Genomic DNA, 17,640 nt, shown 5'->3' with positions numbered 1-17,640 from the left:
TGTGTGTGTGTGTGTGTGTGTGTGACGGAGTGATTGAGTTTGTGTTACTGTTTGTCGATTTCTTACGTGAGCCTTGATGGCTTCGCCTCTTGTTCGAATCGCCTTCGTCTTGTCCCACAACAATGTAGCCCCCCCCCCCCCCCCCTCCACCGTTTATGACCCCCCTCCCCCATGGAAGACTCCCGCCACCACCCCTCCCACAAGAGTCCCTCCCTTCTTATACAACCACCCCCTTTATGCCCGACCTCTCCCAATAAGACCCTTTTTGTTTTTATATTTAGTCAAGTTTTGACTAAATATTTTAACATCGAGGGGGAATCGAAACGAGGGTCGTGGTGTATGTGCGTGCGTGTGTGCGTGCGTGCGTGTGTGTGTGTGTGTGTGTGTGTAGAGCGATTCAGACTAAACTACTGGACCGATCTTTATGAAATTTGACATGAGAGTTCCTGGGTATGAAATCCCCGAACGTTTTTTTCATTTTTTTGATAAATGTCTTTGATGACGTCATATCCGGCTTTTCGTGAAAGTTGAGGCGGCACTGTCACGCCCTCATTTTTCAACCAAATTGGTTGAAATTTTGGTCAAGTAATCTTCGACGAAGCCCGGGGTTTGGTATTGCATTTCAGCTTGGTGGCTTAAAAATTAATTAATGACTTTGGTCATTAAAAATCGGAAAATTGTAAAAAAAAATAAAAATTTATAAAACGATCCAAATTTACGTTTATCTTATTCTCCATCATTTGCTGATTCCAAAAACATATAAATATGTTATATTCGGATTAAAAACAAGCTCTGAAAATTAAATATATAAAAATTATTATCAAAATTAAATTGTCGAAATCAATTTAAAAACACTTTCATCTTATTCCTTGTCGGTTCCTGATTCCAAAAACATATAGATATCATATGTTTGGATTAAAAACACGCTCAGAAAGTTAAAACAAAGAGAGGTACAGAAAAGCGTGCTATCCTTCTTAGCGCAACGAATACCCCGCTCTTCTTGTCAATTTCACTGCCTTTGCCATGAGCGGTGGCCTGACGATGCTACGAGTAAAATGGCATTGCGTTCAGTTTCATTCTGTGAGTTCGACAGCTACTTGACTAAATATTGTATTTTCGCCTTACGCGACTTGTTAAAGATTGTTCATAACCTCTGTCAGCTAACCCACATTTTAAGACTTAACCCAAATAAAAAACAAGTCGCGTAAGGCGAAAATACAACATTTAGTCAAGTAGCTGTCGAACTCACAGAATGAAACTGAACGCAATGCAACGCAGCAAGACCGTATACTCGTAGCATCGTCAGTCCACCGCTCACGGCATAGGCAGTGAAATTGACAAGAAGAGCGGGGTAGTAGTTGCGCTGGGAAGGATAGCACGCTTTTCTGTACCTCTCTTCGTTTTAACTTTTTGAGCGTGTTTTTAATCCAAACATATCATATCTATATGTTTTTGGAATCAGGAACCGACAAGGAATAAGATGAAAGTGTTTTTAAATTGATTTCGACAATTTAATTTTGATAATAATTTTTATATATTTAATTTTCAGAGCTTGTTTTTAATCCGAATATAACATATTTATATGTTTTTGGAATCAGCAAATGATGGAGAATAAGATGAACGTAAATTTGGATCGTTTTATAATTTTTTTTTTACAATTTTCAGATTTTTAATGACCAAAGTCATTAATTAATTTTTAAGCCACCAAGCTGAAATGCAATACCGAAGTCCGGGCTTCGTCGGAGATTACTTGACCAAAAGTTCAACCAATTTGGTTGAAAAATGAGAGCGTGACAGTGCCGCCTCAACTTTCACGAAAAGCCGGATATGACGTCATCAAAGACATTTATAAAAAAAAAATGAAAAAAACGTCTGAGGATATCATACCCAGGAACTCTCATGTCAAATTTCATAAAGATCGGCCCAGTAGGTTAGTCTGAATCGCTCTACACACACAAAACACACACACACACACACAGACAGACACACACACATACACGCACATACACCACGACCCTCGTCTCGATTCCCCCCTCTATGTTAAAACATTTAGTCAAAACTTGACTAAATGTAAAAAGTATATACAATTCCTCTTTCATCTTCATAATTTAAATGCTCAAGAGAACGTTATCATCAGAATAATCGACAAAAACTTGAACAAAAGTGTGACCTGTAATATTTCAGATATGTTCAGTGGTGATCATCTTGTCCAGCAAACATGTCCATGCTATTACTGTGAACATTTACGAAACAAGCTACATTTTGGTCATGTCTGCTGATTAATAACACCTACAATTGTGGGAAATATGGAGGCTTTGTTTCCTTAATATCTGAAAGAAACTCAACTTAAAAAGTTGATGAGCATGACCCCGTCGTGACCCCAACATTTTACGAGTGTCAATCGAACTAGGGTGATGTCGGCGGTGCAGTGTTCAAAGCTTCAAAGCTCTAGCTTAAACAAAAACTGAGATAAGGTCAACGTTACATTTTTTTATGAATCGAACATGACCCTGCTGTGACCCCAACATTTGACGAGGGTCAATCAAATCGGGGTCAAATCGGAAGATAATTAAACACAAGAAGTCTGCAAATGTTCAAAGGTCTAGCTTCAAAATCATCCGAGATAAGTTTTTTTGTTCGGACATACGGACGGACACTGCACACAGTGTGTGGACTAAGAGCATAGCGTTATGAACTAGCCCTTACTTTACGTTGGTGAACAAAGCTCTGTCAATGTCTCTCTGTCTCTGTCTCTCTGTCTCTCTACTTCTCTCCCTCTCCCTCTCTGTCTCTCTCTGTCTGTCTCTCTCTCTGTCTCTGTCTCTCTCTCTCTCTCTCTCTCTCTCTCTCTCCTGCGTGCGTCTGTTTTTGCGTGTGTGAGCGAGTGTAGGTCAAGTGTTAACTTACATCGCTCATGTTTCCCAGCACCTCCTCCAGACAGCGTCTCGTTGTGTCGGGCAGGACAATGGCCTGGTGGAGGGCTGGCTGTGTGACCAGGTCACCCAGAACAGAGCGCCTCACAACATCTCTGGCGTGCTTCAGGTACGCAGCGGCCTTCTTTAGTTCTTCTTGAACTGCAAGGGGGTCGTCTTCTGTCTGAGGTATGATTGCCGCCATCATTATCCCACGCTCGCGATGTATGACGAGGAGGTCAACGAAGTCCTCCTTCAGGTTCAACGGCTCTGCCTTGACGCTGTTCATGTTTCTGGCTGCTGCACCAGCATAGATGCTTTGGGAATCAGCGCCATATACACCAATCTTAGCTTGGGTCAGAATTACCATAATTTCTGTTTCCCTTGCGGCTTTGTCCTTTATCTGATTCATGCAGTGGTGGACATTTTTCAGCACTCTGTCTATGCGGACAGTGTCCATGACCTCTCTACTCTCATCTATGTCTATTTGTTGCTGTGTTTTCAGTACCTGGATTCTCTCACCTTCTCCGATATATGCCATTCTCTCATGCACAGTGTCAATGTGAGCCGGGGGGATTATGTATGATTCGCTCTCAAGGTGAGGGAACCAGGCGTTGAGAAACTCTCTCTGGAATCAAAGACATGATGATGTACTGTCTGCTCACTTCTAGTACCATTCACAACCTATAACTAAACAATTAAGACGGTGAAAATACAGTGACTAAATGGGGACTGATGTCTCGTTGGTGGTAAATTCACACAATATTTCCCCAGAACACAACAGATCATTGTTTAACCTTGTAAATTGAAAACAAAATTAAAAAAAACAATGGAAACATCAACAGCAAAAACAACAACAACAACAACAGAAGCAGCAGCAACAACAACAACAACAACAACAACATCAGCAGCAACAACAACAACAACAACAACAACAGCAACAGCAACAGCAGCAATAACAACAACCACAACAACAAAAGCAGCAACAACAACAACAACAGCAACAACAGCAACAACAACAACAGCAGCAACAACAACAGCAACAACAACAACAACAACAACAACAACAACAACAACAACAACAACAACAACAACAGCAACAACAACAACAACAACAACAACAACAACAACAGCAACAACAACAACAGCAACAACAACAACAACACAACAAGTCGCGTAAGGCGAAAATACAATATTTAGTCAAGTAGCTGCCATTTTTCAGCAAGACCGTATACTCGTAGCATCGTCAGTCCACCGCTCACGGCAAAGGCAGTGAAATTGACAAGAAGAGCGGGGTAGTAGTTGCGCTAAGAAGAATAGCACGCTTTTCTGTACCTCTCTTTGTTTTAACTTTCTGAGCGTGTTTTTAATCCAAACATATCATATCTATATGTTTTTGGAATCAGGAACCGACAAGGAATAAGATGAAAGTGTTTTTAAATTGATTTCGACAATTTAATTTTGATAATAATTTTTATATATTTAATTTTCAGAGCTTGTTTTTAATCCGAATATAACATATTTATATGTTTTTGGAATCAGCAAATGATGGAAAATAAGATAAACGTAAATTTGGATCGTTTTATAAATTTTTATTTTTTTTTACAATTTTCCGATTTTTAATGACCAAAGTCATTAATTAATTTTTAAGCCACCAAGCTGAAATGCAATACCGAACCCCGGGCTTCGTCGAAGATTACTTGACCAAAATTTCAACCAATTTGGTTGAAAAATGAGGGCGTGACAGTGCCGCCTCAACTTTCACGAAAAGCCGGATATGACGTCATCAAAGACATTTATCAAAAAAATATAAAAAAAGTTCGGGGATTTCATACCCAGAAACTCTCATGTCAAATTTCATAAAGATCGGTCCAGTAGTTTAGTCTGAATCGCTCTACACACACAGAGACACACAGACACACACACATACACACACACACACGCACATACACCACGACCCTCGTTTCGATTCCCCCTCGATGTTAAAATATTTAGTCAAAACTTAACTAAATATAAAAAGAGTAAAACTAATGATAATTCACCTTATTCATTCTAAACATAACTTCAAGTCTTACAATATGAGATTTCGCTGTGTGTTTTTTTTCTGAGATGAATTTACCTCATGGTCTGACAACCTTAACACTTGGTCCTCTGATTCCTGTGATCTTGCCATCAAGGGCGGGGCAGGAGAGGCAGCCTGGTTCCCCGGTGACCCAGAGGTACTGCACGGCGGAGCACATTCCACAGCCGGTCCCTGTGTGATGTGCATGATATAACGTCACTTCTGTCATAGCACTGTTCATGTAATGATCATGATATTACCGTCATTTTTGTCATAGCACTGTTCATATAATGTACTATGCATGATATTACCGTCACTTCTGTTACAGCGCTGTTCATAATTATGAGTTGTGTTCATGATATGACCGTCACTTCTGTCATAGCGTTGTTCATATGTGTGGTTTCCATGATATTACAGTCACTTCTGTCATAGCGCTGTTAATAATTATGTGTTTTGTGCATGATATGACCGTCACTTCTGTCATAGCTCTGTTCATATGTGTGGTTTCCATGATATTACAGTCACTTCTGTCATAGCGCTGTTAATAATTATGTGTTTTGTGCATGATATTACCGTCACTTCTGTCATAGCGATGTTCATATGTGTGGTTTGCATGATATTACTGTCACTTCTGTCATAGCGATGTTCATAATTATGAGTTGTGTGCATGATATGACCGTCACTTCTGTCATAGCGTTGTTCATAATGTGTGGTTTGCATGATATTAAAGTCACTTCTGTCATAGCGATGTTCATAATTATGAGTGGTGTGCATGATATTACAGTCACTTCTGTCATAGCGATGTTCATAATTATGAGTGGTGTGCATGATATTACAGTCACTTCTGTCATAGCGTTGTTTTAGATAGTGTGACTCACCTTATTGTCATGCAATAGTATGTGAACGTGTTTCCTCACATGGTACTCAGAAAAAAATGTTTAAACATTATTTTATTTTCCTGTGTATTAGTGGACCAAAACGCCCATGTACACCCATGGTTTTGCACGAAGAGGATTGTATGTGCTTGGCCGTATGTTCCGTCGGCCATATACTGATACTCTACTCTGTGTCGTGGGATGCATGCTTGGTATTTTCATGTTTCTATAATTCACCGACATGGATTTCAGGATCTTTACCATTTTTACCTGGTTTTGTGCCACAAAATGGGGGAAGGGGGGGGGGGGGGGGGGGGCAAGCGGGTATGCAAATAAAGTGACCCGGGAGATCGGAACATCTCTTCTCTTTATCAAGCAGGTGGCGGGGTCCCAAACACTCAACCATCAACTTGGCTGTTGCGATCGTCATCAATGAGGAATGTTCAGTCTATTTGCATTTATCGACACTGAAACGGACAATGCATGTATACGACCCCCAACACATTGACAGATTAGATCGGCCGTGTAGGAGCTGAGGGGGAGGGGAGGGGGGCAGGAGAGACAGAGATAGACAGACAGAGATAGACAGACAGAGATAGACAGAGATAGACAGACAGAGATAGACAGACAGAGATAGACAGACAGAGATAGACAGACAGAGATAGACAGACAGAGATAGACAGACAGAGATAGACAGACAGAGATAGACAGAGATAGACAGACAGAGATAGACAGACAGAGATAGACAGACAGAGATAGACAGACAGAGATAGACAGACAGATAGACAGACAGAGATAGACAGACAGAGATAGACAGACAGAGATAGACAGACAGAGATAGACAGAGATAGACAGACAGAGATAGACAGACAGAGATAGACAGACAGAGATAGACAGAGATGGACAGACAGAGATGGACAGACAGAGATGGACAGACAGAGATGGACAGACAGAGATGGACAGACAGAGATGGACAGACAGAGATGGACAGACAGACAGACAGACAGAGATAGACAGACAGAGATAGACAGAGATAGACAGAGATAGACAGACAGAGATAGACAGACAGAGATAGACAGACAGAGATAGACAGACAGAGATAGACAGACATATAGACAGACAGAGATAGACAGACAGAGATAGACAGACAGAGATGGGTTGGTTGGCTGGTTATTGTTTGTTGTTTAATGTGCCTACAACCTGTGGCGATAAAATTGTAGACGGTTCTAAAAACCGCATGTCTTGCAACACTTCTTTCGTCAAATCTTGTTCAAAGCCTTAACCTCCTGTAAACATGTAAACCTGTGAAAGTATTCATTCTTATTCTTTCGTTCCCGTTTTACAAAGTACTGTTGGGGGCTTACTGATTCGTCTATTTAGTATAAGGGAAGGAACTGTGCTTGTTCTTGACAAATGGAATGTCAGGATTACTTTCCCTTTAATTGTCAGGAAGTCAGGAATCAGTGTTTTAGAACTCTCAAAAATGTTGTGTCTTGGTCAATTTAGAAAGGAATTAGTGACACAAGATTATTTGAAGTATGTGAATGCTATTTTTTTTATTTTAGTGAGTTTTTAGGCTTAGCTGTTTTATTTTTAAAGTAGTCAGTTATAATTATTTAAAGCACTTGTTGGTTTCATAAGTACTTGTTTATTGGCAACATAAGACAGTCATAGAATGCAAAGAACCATGTGGTCATCTTGAATAATGCAGAAGATTATTCATTGAAAGAAACTGAAGTGACATGATGAAATAGGTATTGTATTCTGAACATATAGTTGTACAAGATGTATTTTCAGAATTAAATTGATGATAACAAATATAGTTTTTCAGTGGCTCACGTAAGTGTAGCCTATGCGATGCTAACTTTTGTCTGTCTGTGCGAGCGTGTGCGCGTGCGTATGTATGTATGTATGTATGTATGTATGTATGTATGTATGTATGTATGTATGTAAGGAGCTTTAATTTATCATTTGTTGGCTTATTTGACTCATGCAGAATTAGTTTTGCAGCACGGCGATGAAGAGAATTGAGTCGTTTGAGATGAACATCACTGCAGTTATCCCAAAGTGTTGAAGCAAAGTTGATATGGGGCATTATGTGGGCGTAATAAAACAACTTGAGTGCTTCCACATCGGCATAATGTCTTAATTTAGACAATAAGTACACATTTTTAGATATGAGTTTGCCATTTCAATTCTTGATCAAGAGAGAGAGAGAGAGAGAGAGAGAGAGAGAGAGAGAGAGAGAGAGAGAGAGAGAGAGAGAGAGAGAGAGAGAGAGAGAGAGAGAGAGAGAGAGAGAGAGAGAGAGAGAGAGAGAGAGAGAGAGAGAGAGAGAGAGAGAGAGAGAGAGAGAGAGAGAGAGAGAGAGAGAGAGAGAGAGAGAGAGAGAGAGAGAGAGAGAGAGAGAGAGAGAGAGAGAGAGAGAGAGAGAGAGAGAGAGAGAGAGAGAGAGAGAGAGAGAGAGAGAGAGAGAGAGAGAGAGAGAGAGAGAGAGAGAGAGAGAGAGAGAGAGAGAGAGAGAGAGAGAGAGAGAGAGAGAGAGAGAGAGAGAGAGAGGAGAGAGAGAGAGAGAGAGAGAGAGAGAGAGAGAGAGAGAGAGAGAGAGAGAGAGAGAGAGAGAGAGAGAGAGAGAGAGAGAGAGAGAGAGAGAGAGAGAGAGAGAGAGAGAGAGAGAGAGAGAGAGAGAGAGAGAGAGAGAGAGAGAGAGAGAGAGAGAGAGTACACCGCTACCCAAGACGTACCAGATCAACGGCGCGATTCGTACAGCCCTGAGCAGCACAGTTGGTACAGCGGGTACAGTTCGCACGGCAGTCACACCCCCCTTGCCTGATGCACCGTGATTCCCTGCTGCACTGGCAGCACGCCTGCAACGTACAATGCGAGTGTCCCCTGTTGTCGTGAGAATGTACGTGATGTATGTCTACACTGTTCAGTGTCCCCTGTTGTCGTGAGAATGTACGTGCTGTATGTCTGCACTGTTCAGTGTCCCCTGTTGTCGTGAGAATGTACGTGATGTATGTCTACACTGTTCAGTGTCCCCTGTTGTCGTGAGAATGTACGTGCTGTATGTCTACACTGTTCAGTGTCCTCTGTTGTCGTGAGAATGTACGTGCTGTATGTCTACACTGTTCAGTGTCCCCTGTTGTCGTGAGAATGTACGTGCTGTATGTCTACACTGTTCAGTGTCCCCTGTTGTTGTGAGAATGTACGTGCTGTATGTCTACACTGTTCAGTGTCCCCTGTTGTCGTGAGAATGTACGTGCTGTATGTCTCCACTGTTCAGTGTCCCGTGTCACAGTTGTCGTGAGAATGTACGTGCTGTATGTCTACACTGTTCAGTATCCCCTGTTGTCGTGAGAATGTACGTGATGTATGTCTCCACTGTTCAGTGTCCTCTGTTGTCGTGAGAATGTACGTGCTGTATGTCTACACGGTTCAGTCCGGTCTATGTAAACTACAACGCATACGTCCAAACTGCATTGCATTCAGTATCATTTGCATTTTTGTGTTGATCCTCGGGGAGCATAGTTATCGCATTTTGTTGCATTATTATCAACCGCGGCCTTACAGTTTTATCAACCACGCCCTTCGGCAGTAGGCAATAAAGATAAAACAAAAGACAGTATGGTCCCCTCGAACCAACACAAACGCTAGTCTGCCAACAAGCCACCAAACATCTTATACTGGACAACACAATGCTATTAACAATACCATGCTATGGGCAACAAAATGTTATGGACAATACAATACAATAGACTACACAATATTATGGACACTACAATATAAGATGTTTGATGGGTTGTTGATGACAGACCAGCTTTTTTGTCGGTCCGAGGGGGAGCATATCGTCTTTTGTTTCATATTTATTGACCAAGGCCGAAGGCCGCGGTCAATACATATGACACAAAAGTCGATATGCCCCCCGAGGACCGACAAAAAGCTGGTCTGTCAACAAACCACCAAACATCGTTTTTGTCATCATTTTGGTAGTGAGAAAATAAGTGCACAATCAACCCAGGGAGCCATGCTTTGAAACACGGGTTCCGTACTGATAACCACACGAGTCCCGGTTTGATAACCACTGGCAATCAACGATAGCCGTGGAGCGAGGATTATCAGAATGAGCTAGCGTATGAAAGCAACTTTCTGTGTTTTTGAGTTCATTAAATGTTGGGATGAATATGTCAGGTTTGAGGATGCACAGTTCTGTAGGTTCATCTCGGTATTCCACCCCCTCGGCTTTCTGTTGTAAATATTAAGCTGAGTGATCGAATGTGGAAGTTACGTTTGGTCAAAGGTCACAGAAGATTTGCGTCGTGCAGCGAAGGAAAGAATCGCGATCTTGTTTCCGACTCAGTACCTCTTTGTTTTTCATTAGACCTGTCATTCTGCTTGCTTGGCTTTGTTAGATGTTTGCATACCGTGTTGCTATTTTCTTTGCTTTTATTATTGTTTCTTATTTGTGCTTCGTTTATCGATACAACGTCTTGTGCACGGGTCAAAATGTGTGTGTCAAGGGTCGTTTTACTTGAACTTGACGTTCGTGTTTCTCCGAACGTCTGTGTATCTGTTACAGGCATTAAGTGAAACCAGGCATTACGCGTAATGCCTAAAATGTTCAGGCATTACACGTAATGCCTGTGACCACTAGGCATTACACGTAATGCCTAAAAATACCAGGCATTACGTGTAATGCCTGAAAATCATTGTCAGGCATTACACGTAATGCCTGAAACCTGTTACAGGCATTAAGTGAAACCAGGCATTACGTGTAATGCCTGAAATGCTCAGGCCTGTGACCAGGCACTACACGTAATGCCTAAACGTATATAATGCCTGAAACCTCTCTGCAATTGTCGTTGGTGAGGTTTCTGTTGATGTTTGTTGGTGGTTTGTGGGTGGTTTGTTGGTGGTTGGTCGTGGTTGGTGGTGGGTAGTGGTTGGTTGGTGGGTGGTGGTTTGTTGTTGGTTGTTGATTTGTTGTTGTTGTTGTTGCATTGAATCAAAAGACGGTCCAGGCGTCCGACTTTCAGCTTGGGGCATTGCACCAAAAGACGGTCCAGGCGTCCGACTTTCAGCTTGGGGCATTGCACCAAAAGACGGTCCAGGCGTCCGACTTTCAGCTTGGGGCATTGCACCAAAAGACGGTCCAGGCGTCCGACTTTCAGCTTGGGGCATTGCACCAAAAGACGGTCCAGGCGTCCGACTTTCAGCTTGGGGCATTGCACCAAAAGACGGTCCAGGCGTCCGACTTTCAGCTTGGGGCATTGCACCTAAAGACGGTCCAGGCGTCCTACTTTCAGCTTGGGGCATTGCACCAAAAGACGGTCCAGGCGTCCGACTTTCAGCTTGGGGCATTGCACCAAAAGACGGCCCAGGCGTCTGACTTTCAGCTTGGGGTATTGCACCAAAAGACGGCCCAGGCGTCTGACTTTCAGCTTGGGGCATGTCGATGTCTTCATTTGGTTACAATAATGCCTTTTGTAATTCTTCCTCCGTTTCGATCAAGTCTATGATCCCATCGGGCAACGTTGTTGATCTCAGACCGATCTTGGCTTCCGTGCCAAACATTGCTTTAAATGGCGATCTGCCTATACCGGCGTCCCGGTGGTGACTCGTGTTCTTTCTAAACTGGACAAATTTGATGCCAGCAGTCCAGTTCGTAGTCTTGTTCTCGCTCATCCATGCTACCAGCATATCCTCCCTTTGACATTATAATTATGTGTCAATTACTCTATCCGAGACAGCATTGGAGATAACCCGGTTTCAGTATTGTTTTACGATAGACGTAGAGCTGAATACCAACACTCAAATCTGTTTTTGACAAACACCATGTTCAAACAAACGTCGAGTAAACAATTGTTCTTTTTCATTATCCTCCATGGTGACGAATAAGCAACTGGTGAAAACTCGACTGGAAATATTGGACCTCGGCTTTCCATTGTGACATGCACTCACACTTACGTGAAATTCAAACTGTGGTGAACACTATGTCAGAAATACATTATTTTGCATTGCGAACCATCACTCATAATCGCAAAATAAAATGTGCAATCATTTCAAAGCTCACTTGATCGAATGTCAAGTTACTATATTCACACCATGAAATTTTGTCAACACTTTGTCCTTAAAAAATGTTCTCACCGTCATCCAAGATGTAATGGATAACTGTTCAGTGCAATAGGCTTTTATGTTGTGTGTATTGCCTGAATTGCTTCAGGCAATAAGCGTAATTTTGAGAGACAAATTTCAGGCAATACGTGTAATGCCTGGTATTTTTAGGCATTACGTGTAATGCCTAGTGGTCACAGGCATTACGCGTAATGCCTGAACATTTCAGGCATTACGCGTAATGCCTGGTTTCACTTAATGCCTGTAACATATCGAAACACAGATACACGCACTCCATGACTCTGTAAGAAGACAAAACATATCGCTAGGTTTCATTTGTTTTTGATGAATGTATGACCTTTCATGAAGTAGTTTTGTTTTTTGTTTACTTTTGCCAGATTGCCAGTTCGTTTTTGGAACTTTGCAAAGCAGTGTCGTGTCGTCTGTTTAGGTCTGGGGAAACACCAATGAAAAGAGCCGAAGAATCCCCGAGCGTTTCTATTGGGTTTGCTTTTGATTATCCATGTATAACCTGCTTCCTGCAACTATGGTAACCGGGGATTTATTGCCTGGGGAACATGACATTTATTTCCCAGGTGCTTGTGAATGAAAACTCGTGAAAATGATGACAATGATAGTTATGCATGGACAATACAATGTTTTGGACAATACAATGATAGGTATGCATGGACAATACAATGTTCTGGACAATACAATGATAGGTATGCATGGACAATACAATGTTTTGGACAATAACAAAAATAAATATCTAATTTGGACAGTACAATGCGGCCAGTACAATATAATTTGGACAGTACAATATAATGTGGATAATATAATATAATTTGGACAGTATAATATAATGTGGACAATACAATACAATTGATCGACAAAACAAAACAATGGTAAACACTATGGACAATACAAGACGATGACAGCGGCCTACCTGGCGTGGTGTCTTCGGAATGGCCCCGCTACCTGACTGCTGGCTCGCCATTGTTCTCGTCTTGCCTCACCTAAAACAATAACACCACGTTACAACATTAATCTGACAAAAACGAAGGATATCAATGAAAACAAATTGACGAAAATTCAGACAGAAAAAGTTTGAATGAAATGACGGGAAGGAATTGTTCAGTTGGAGAATAAAACGTGTCGCAATGCAATGTTGTTGTTGTTAATGTTGTTGTTGTTGTTGTTGTTGTTGTTGTTGTTGTTGTTGTTGTTGTATACTTCGTACATTAGAGCGTTCGGAACTTTTCAGTCGCAAAAATGGTACCGACACAGAACAGCTTCTCAACCCATTGCGCTATCGGGGATTCAAGCTGTTGTTATTTGTTTGGTTGCTGGGTGTTTATCGAAAAATAACTAGCTCTGCAAGTTTACAGAGGTAAAGGAGCAGAGGGGGGAATAATGCACAATAACACACAACATAAACATATGTGTTAATTGACAGGACGTGCTGAATATCACCTGAGTTACCAACACGGAAGGAATATGGTGACAGTCAATGTGAAAGTGTACATACAACTGCTGGTGACAGCCTCGCGCTTTATTTGATCTTATTCCCCCCTCTGCTTCTTTATCTCTGTAAACTAGTAAAGCTAGTTATTTTTCGATAAACACCCAGCAACCAAACAAATAACGACCCAGCAACAGCCTGAATCCTCGATAGCGCAATGGGTTGAGAAGCTGTTCTGCGTCGGTACTACTTTTGCGACTGAAAAGTTCCGAACGCTCTAATGTACGAAGTATACATCCCTGGAGCAAACAATACAAACATACCGCATTTAAATAAACAACTACAGGCTTGAACACATGAATCTCCATATAAAATCCATGAGTTTGCTTGTTTTCTGAATCTAGGTCTGCTGTGCACAAACGTTCATCACAAGCAAATTCCCAAGGCAAGTAACTCTCATACTTTGTCTAGCGACAAGAGTAGTTCCCCTTTCAAATTTCTTTTCACTCAGTTTCTTCGACAACAGACTGCAATCCGACGGTCAGTTTTCAACAACATTTCATTTAATAAACAGATCACACGCAACCAAATGCACACATCACATCAATTGAAACAACATAAAGCGGTTTCATACACTATTTTCTCCAGAAAACTGAACTTCATACAGTTTTTAACGTTGGAACACGGGTGCAAAAGTTCGTCTGCTAGTCCCATTTGACGAAAGAACATTATCCTAAGCGATACCAAAACATATGCAGAACACACAATATCTGCCTTTGCCGCCACAGCAGAATAACAGCATATCTGTGTACTTGATTTTAGTCCAAAATAGGAAAACTGACAAAAAGTGATGGAATGATTTGCACGGAACTGTACAACCGCGCATTAATCGATCGCCTGCGCAGGTTGACTGGTTGAGTGAATAGGATTCGATCAAACTTTCGCAAAAAAACTCCTCTTTTCTTTGAATAACTGAAGAAAGGAGGAATAAAGAGGTTACACACCTCGTCTCAGTGATTATAAAGAATAATGGTCTCAGTTCGCGGTCATGAAAAAGCTCGCTAAAGCTCGTATTTTTCATGATCCGCTAACTTCGACCATTATTTTTAATAATCACTGAGACTCGGCATGTAACCTCTACGTACACTCGGTCCGTATTATGTTATACACTGCACTCTGAGCTGTATCGATCCCGAAAGAAGAGCTATGCACAATTTACACACAGCCTGTAACAATTCTCTACTGTGGTCATGACGACATGTTCGTACAGACATTCACTGAGCTCTGAGCTGTAACGATCCCAAGAGAAGAGCTATGCACACTTTACACACAGCCTGTAACACGTCTCTACTGTGGTCATGACATGTTCGTACAGACACACACTGAGCTCTGAGCTGTAAATATCCCAAGAGAAGAGCTATGAACACTTTACATACAGCCTGTAACAAGTCTATACTGTGGTCATGACGACATGTTCGTACAGACACACACTGAGCTCTGAGCTGTAACGATCCCAAGAGAAGAGTGATGAACACTTTACACACAGCCTGTAACAAGTCTCTACTGTGGTCATGACGACAGGTTGGTACAGAAACACACTGAGCTCTGAGCTGTAACGATACCAAGAGAAGAGCTATGAACACTTTACACACAGCCTGTAACAAGTCTCTACTGTGGTCATGACGACAGGTTGGTACAGAAATACACTGAGCTCTGAGCTGTAACGATCCCAAGAGAAGAGCTATGAACACTTTACACACAGCCTGTAACACGTCTCTACTGTGGTCATGACATGTTCGTACAGACACACACTGAGCTCTGAGCTGTAACGATCCCAAGAGAAGAGTGATGAACACTTTACACACAGCGTTTTGGACACAATTAATGTGTGTTTCCAACTCCAAAGAAAAGTAGCGGTCTGAAGCACATTCACTCATTTTGATTTAAGCAAATACGTGTGGTGCGTTTTCGAGCCGTGTGCGTCTAGATTCTTCAGATTCGTCAACTTTGCCTGCAATTCCTCCAAAAAGTCAGATCAATCCTACCCCTTTAAACAAGGGTACATTATACGTGCACCCCAGTCCTCGTGACGTCTCACACCATCACACGTCCGGGTCGCGATTTCGCATTAAGTGTTTATCTGGTTATGGTGGTGTTGTAAATGAGGGGTTGGTGGTGGGGGGGGGGGGGGAGTGTTCTGAGGAAGTTGGTGGGGGGGAGTGTTCTGAGGAAGGTGTGGGGGAGTGTTCTGAGGAAGGTGTGGGGGGGGGGGGGAGTGTTCTGAGGAAGTTGAGGGGGGGGAGTGTTCTGAGGAAGTTTGGGCAGGGGGAGTGTTCTGAGGAAGTTGGGGGGGGGGAGTGTTCTGAGCAAATTGGGGGGGGGGGAGTGTTTTGAGGAAGTTTGTGGGGGGGGGGGAGTGTTCTGAGAAAGTTGGGAGGGGGGGGCGTGTTCTGAGGAAGTTGGGGGGGGGAGTGTTCTGAGGAAGTTGGGGGGGGGGGGAGGGGTGTCCTGAGGAAGTTGGGAGGGGGGGAGTGTTCTGAGGAAGTTGGGGAGGGAGTGTTCTGAGGAAGTTGGGGGGGGAGTGTTCTGAGGAAGTTGTGGGGTGGGGGGGAGTGTTATTAGGAAGTTGGGGGAGTGTTCTGAGGAAGTTGGGGGGGAGGGGGATTGTTCTGCGAAAGTTGGGGGGTGGGGGTGTTCTAAGGAAGGTGTGGGGGGGGAGTGTTCTGAGGAAGTTGGGGGGAGGTGTTCTGAGGAAGTTGGGGGAGGTGTTCTGAGGAAGTTGGGGGGGAGTGTTCTGAGGAAGTTAGGGGAGGGGGTGTTTTGAGGAAGTTGGGGGGAGGTGTTCTGAGGAAGTTGGGGGGGAGTGTTCTGAGGAAGTTAGGGGAGGGGGTGTTCTGAGGAAGTTGGGGGGGGGGGGGTGTTCTGAGGAAGTTGGAGGGGAGGGGGATTGTTCTGAAGAAATTGGGGGGAGGTGTTCTGAGGAATTTGGGTTGAGGTGTTTTGAGGAAGTTGGGGGGGGGGAGTGTTCTGAGGAAGTTGGGGGGGGAGTGTTCTGAGGAAGTTGGGGGGGGAGTGTTCTGAGGAAGTTGTGGGGTGGGGGGGAGTGTTATTAGGAAGTTGGGGGGGGGGTGTTCTGAGGACGTTGGGGGGAGGGGATTGTTCTGAGAAAGTTGGGGGGTGGGGGTGTTCTAAGGAAGGTGTGAGGGGGGGTGTTCTGAAGAAGTTGGGGGGAGGGGGATTGTTCTGAGAAAGTTGGGGGGTGGGGGTGTTCTAAGGAAGGTGTGGGGGGAGTGTTCTGAGGAAGGTGTGGGGGGGGGAGTGTTCTGAGGAAGTTGAGGGGGGGGAGTGTTCTGAGGAAGTTTGGGCAGGGGGAGTGTTCTGAGGAAGTTGGGGGGGGGGAGTGTTCTGAGCAAATTGGGGGGGGGAGTGTTTTGAGGAAGTTTGTGGGGGGGGGGGAGTGTTCTGAGAAAGTTGGGAGGGGGGGCGTGTTCTGAGGAAGTTGGGGGGGGGGAGTGTTCTGAGGAAGTTGGGGGGGGGGAGGGGTGTCCTGAGGAAGTTGGGAGGGGGGGAGTGTTCTGAGGAAGTTGGGGAGGGAGTGTTCTGAGGAAGTTGGGGGGGGAGTGTTCTGAGGAAGTTGTGGGGTGGGGGGGAGTGTTATTAGGAAGTTGGGGGAGTGTTCTGAGGAAGTTGGGGGGGAGGGGGATTGTTCTGCGAAAGTTGGGGGGTGGGGGTGTTCTAAGGAAGGTGTGGGGGGGGGAGTGTTCTGAGGAAGTTGGGGGGAGGTGTTCTGAGGAAGTTGGGGGGAGGTGTTCTGAGGAAGTTGGGGGGGAGTGTTCTGAGGAAGTTAGAGGAGGGGGTGTTTTGAGGAAGTTGGGGGGAGGTGTTCTGAGGAAGTTGGGGGGGAGTGTTCTGAGGAAGTTAGGGGAGGGGGTGTTCTGAGGAAGTTGGGGGGGGGGGGTGTTCTGAGGAAGTTGGAGGGGAGGGGGATTGTTCTGAAGAAATTGGGGGGAGGTGTTCTGAGGAATTTGGGTTGAGGTGTTCTGAGGAAGTTGGGGGGGGGGAGTGTTCTGAGGAAGTTGGGGGGGGGGGAGTGTTCTGAGGAAGTTGGGGGGGGGGAGTGTTCTGAGGAAGTTGTGGGGTGGGGGGGGGAGTGTTATTAGGAAGTTGGGGGGGGGGGGGTGTTCTGAGGACGTTGGGGGGAGGGGATTGTTCTGA

At 43.8% G+C, this 17,640-nt stretch overlaps 1 protein-coding gene across 6 annotated transcripts in view; it reads right to left on the bottom strand.

Moving 5' to 3' along the window:
* Positions 1–2,853: 2,853 nt before the first annotated feature.
* Positions 2,854–17,640, bottom strand: part of LOC138954154 (uncharacterized) — a 41,633-nt gene continuing 26,846 nt past the window's right edge. Inside the window, exons 1-5 of one of the 6 annotated variants that reach the window (XM_070326054.1) lie at positions 13,437–13,528; positions 12,910–12,979; positions 8,594–8,716; positions 5,032–5,166; positions 2,854–3,540 (exon numbers count right to left, since the gene is read on the bottom strand). In XM_070326054.1, the coding sequence (XP_070182155.1) occupies positions 2,899–3,540; positions 5,032–5,166; positions 8,594–8,716; positions 12,910–12,960 (951 nt within the window). In that variant the 5' untranslated portion in view covers positions 12,961–12,979; positions 13,437–13,528 and the 3' untranslated portion in view covers positions 2,854–2,898. Of the gene's footprint in view, positions 3,541–5,031; positions 5,167–8,593; positions 8,717–12,909; positions 13,282–13,436; positions 13,529–17,640 lie in introns of those variants that run through there. The other 5 variants (XM_070326055.1, XM_070326056.1, XM_070326058.1 and 2 more) reach the window with 5 other exon arrangements.

This window comes from Littorina saxatilis, unplaced genomic scaffold, assembly GCF_037325665.1.
Source record: "Littorina saxatilis isolate snail1 unplaced genomic scaffold, US_GU_Lsax_2.0 SUPER_12_unloc_1, whole genome shotgun sequence".
NCBI lineage: Eukaryota > Metazoa > Mollusca > Gastropoda > Littorinimorpha > Littorinidae > Littorina > Littorina saxatilis.
The sequence above is the reverse complement of the archived record's forward strand: the minus strand, read 5'-3'. Positions and strand labels throughout refer to the sequence as shown.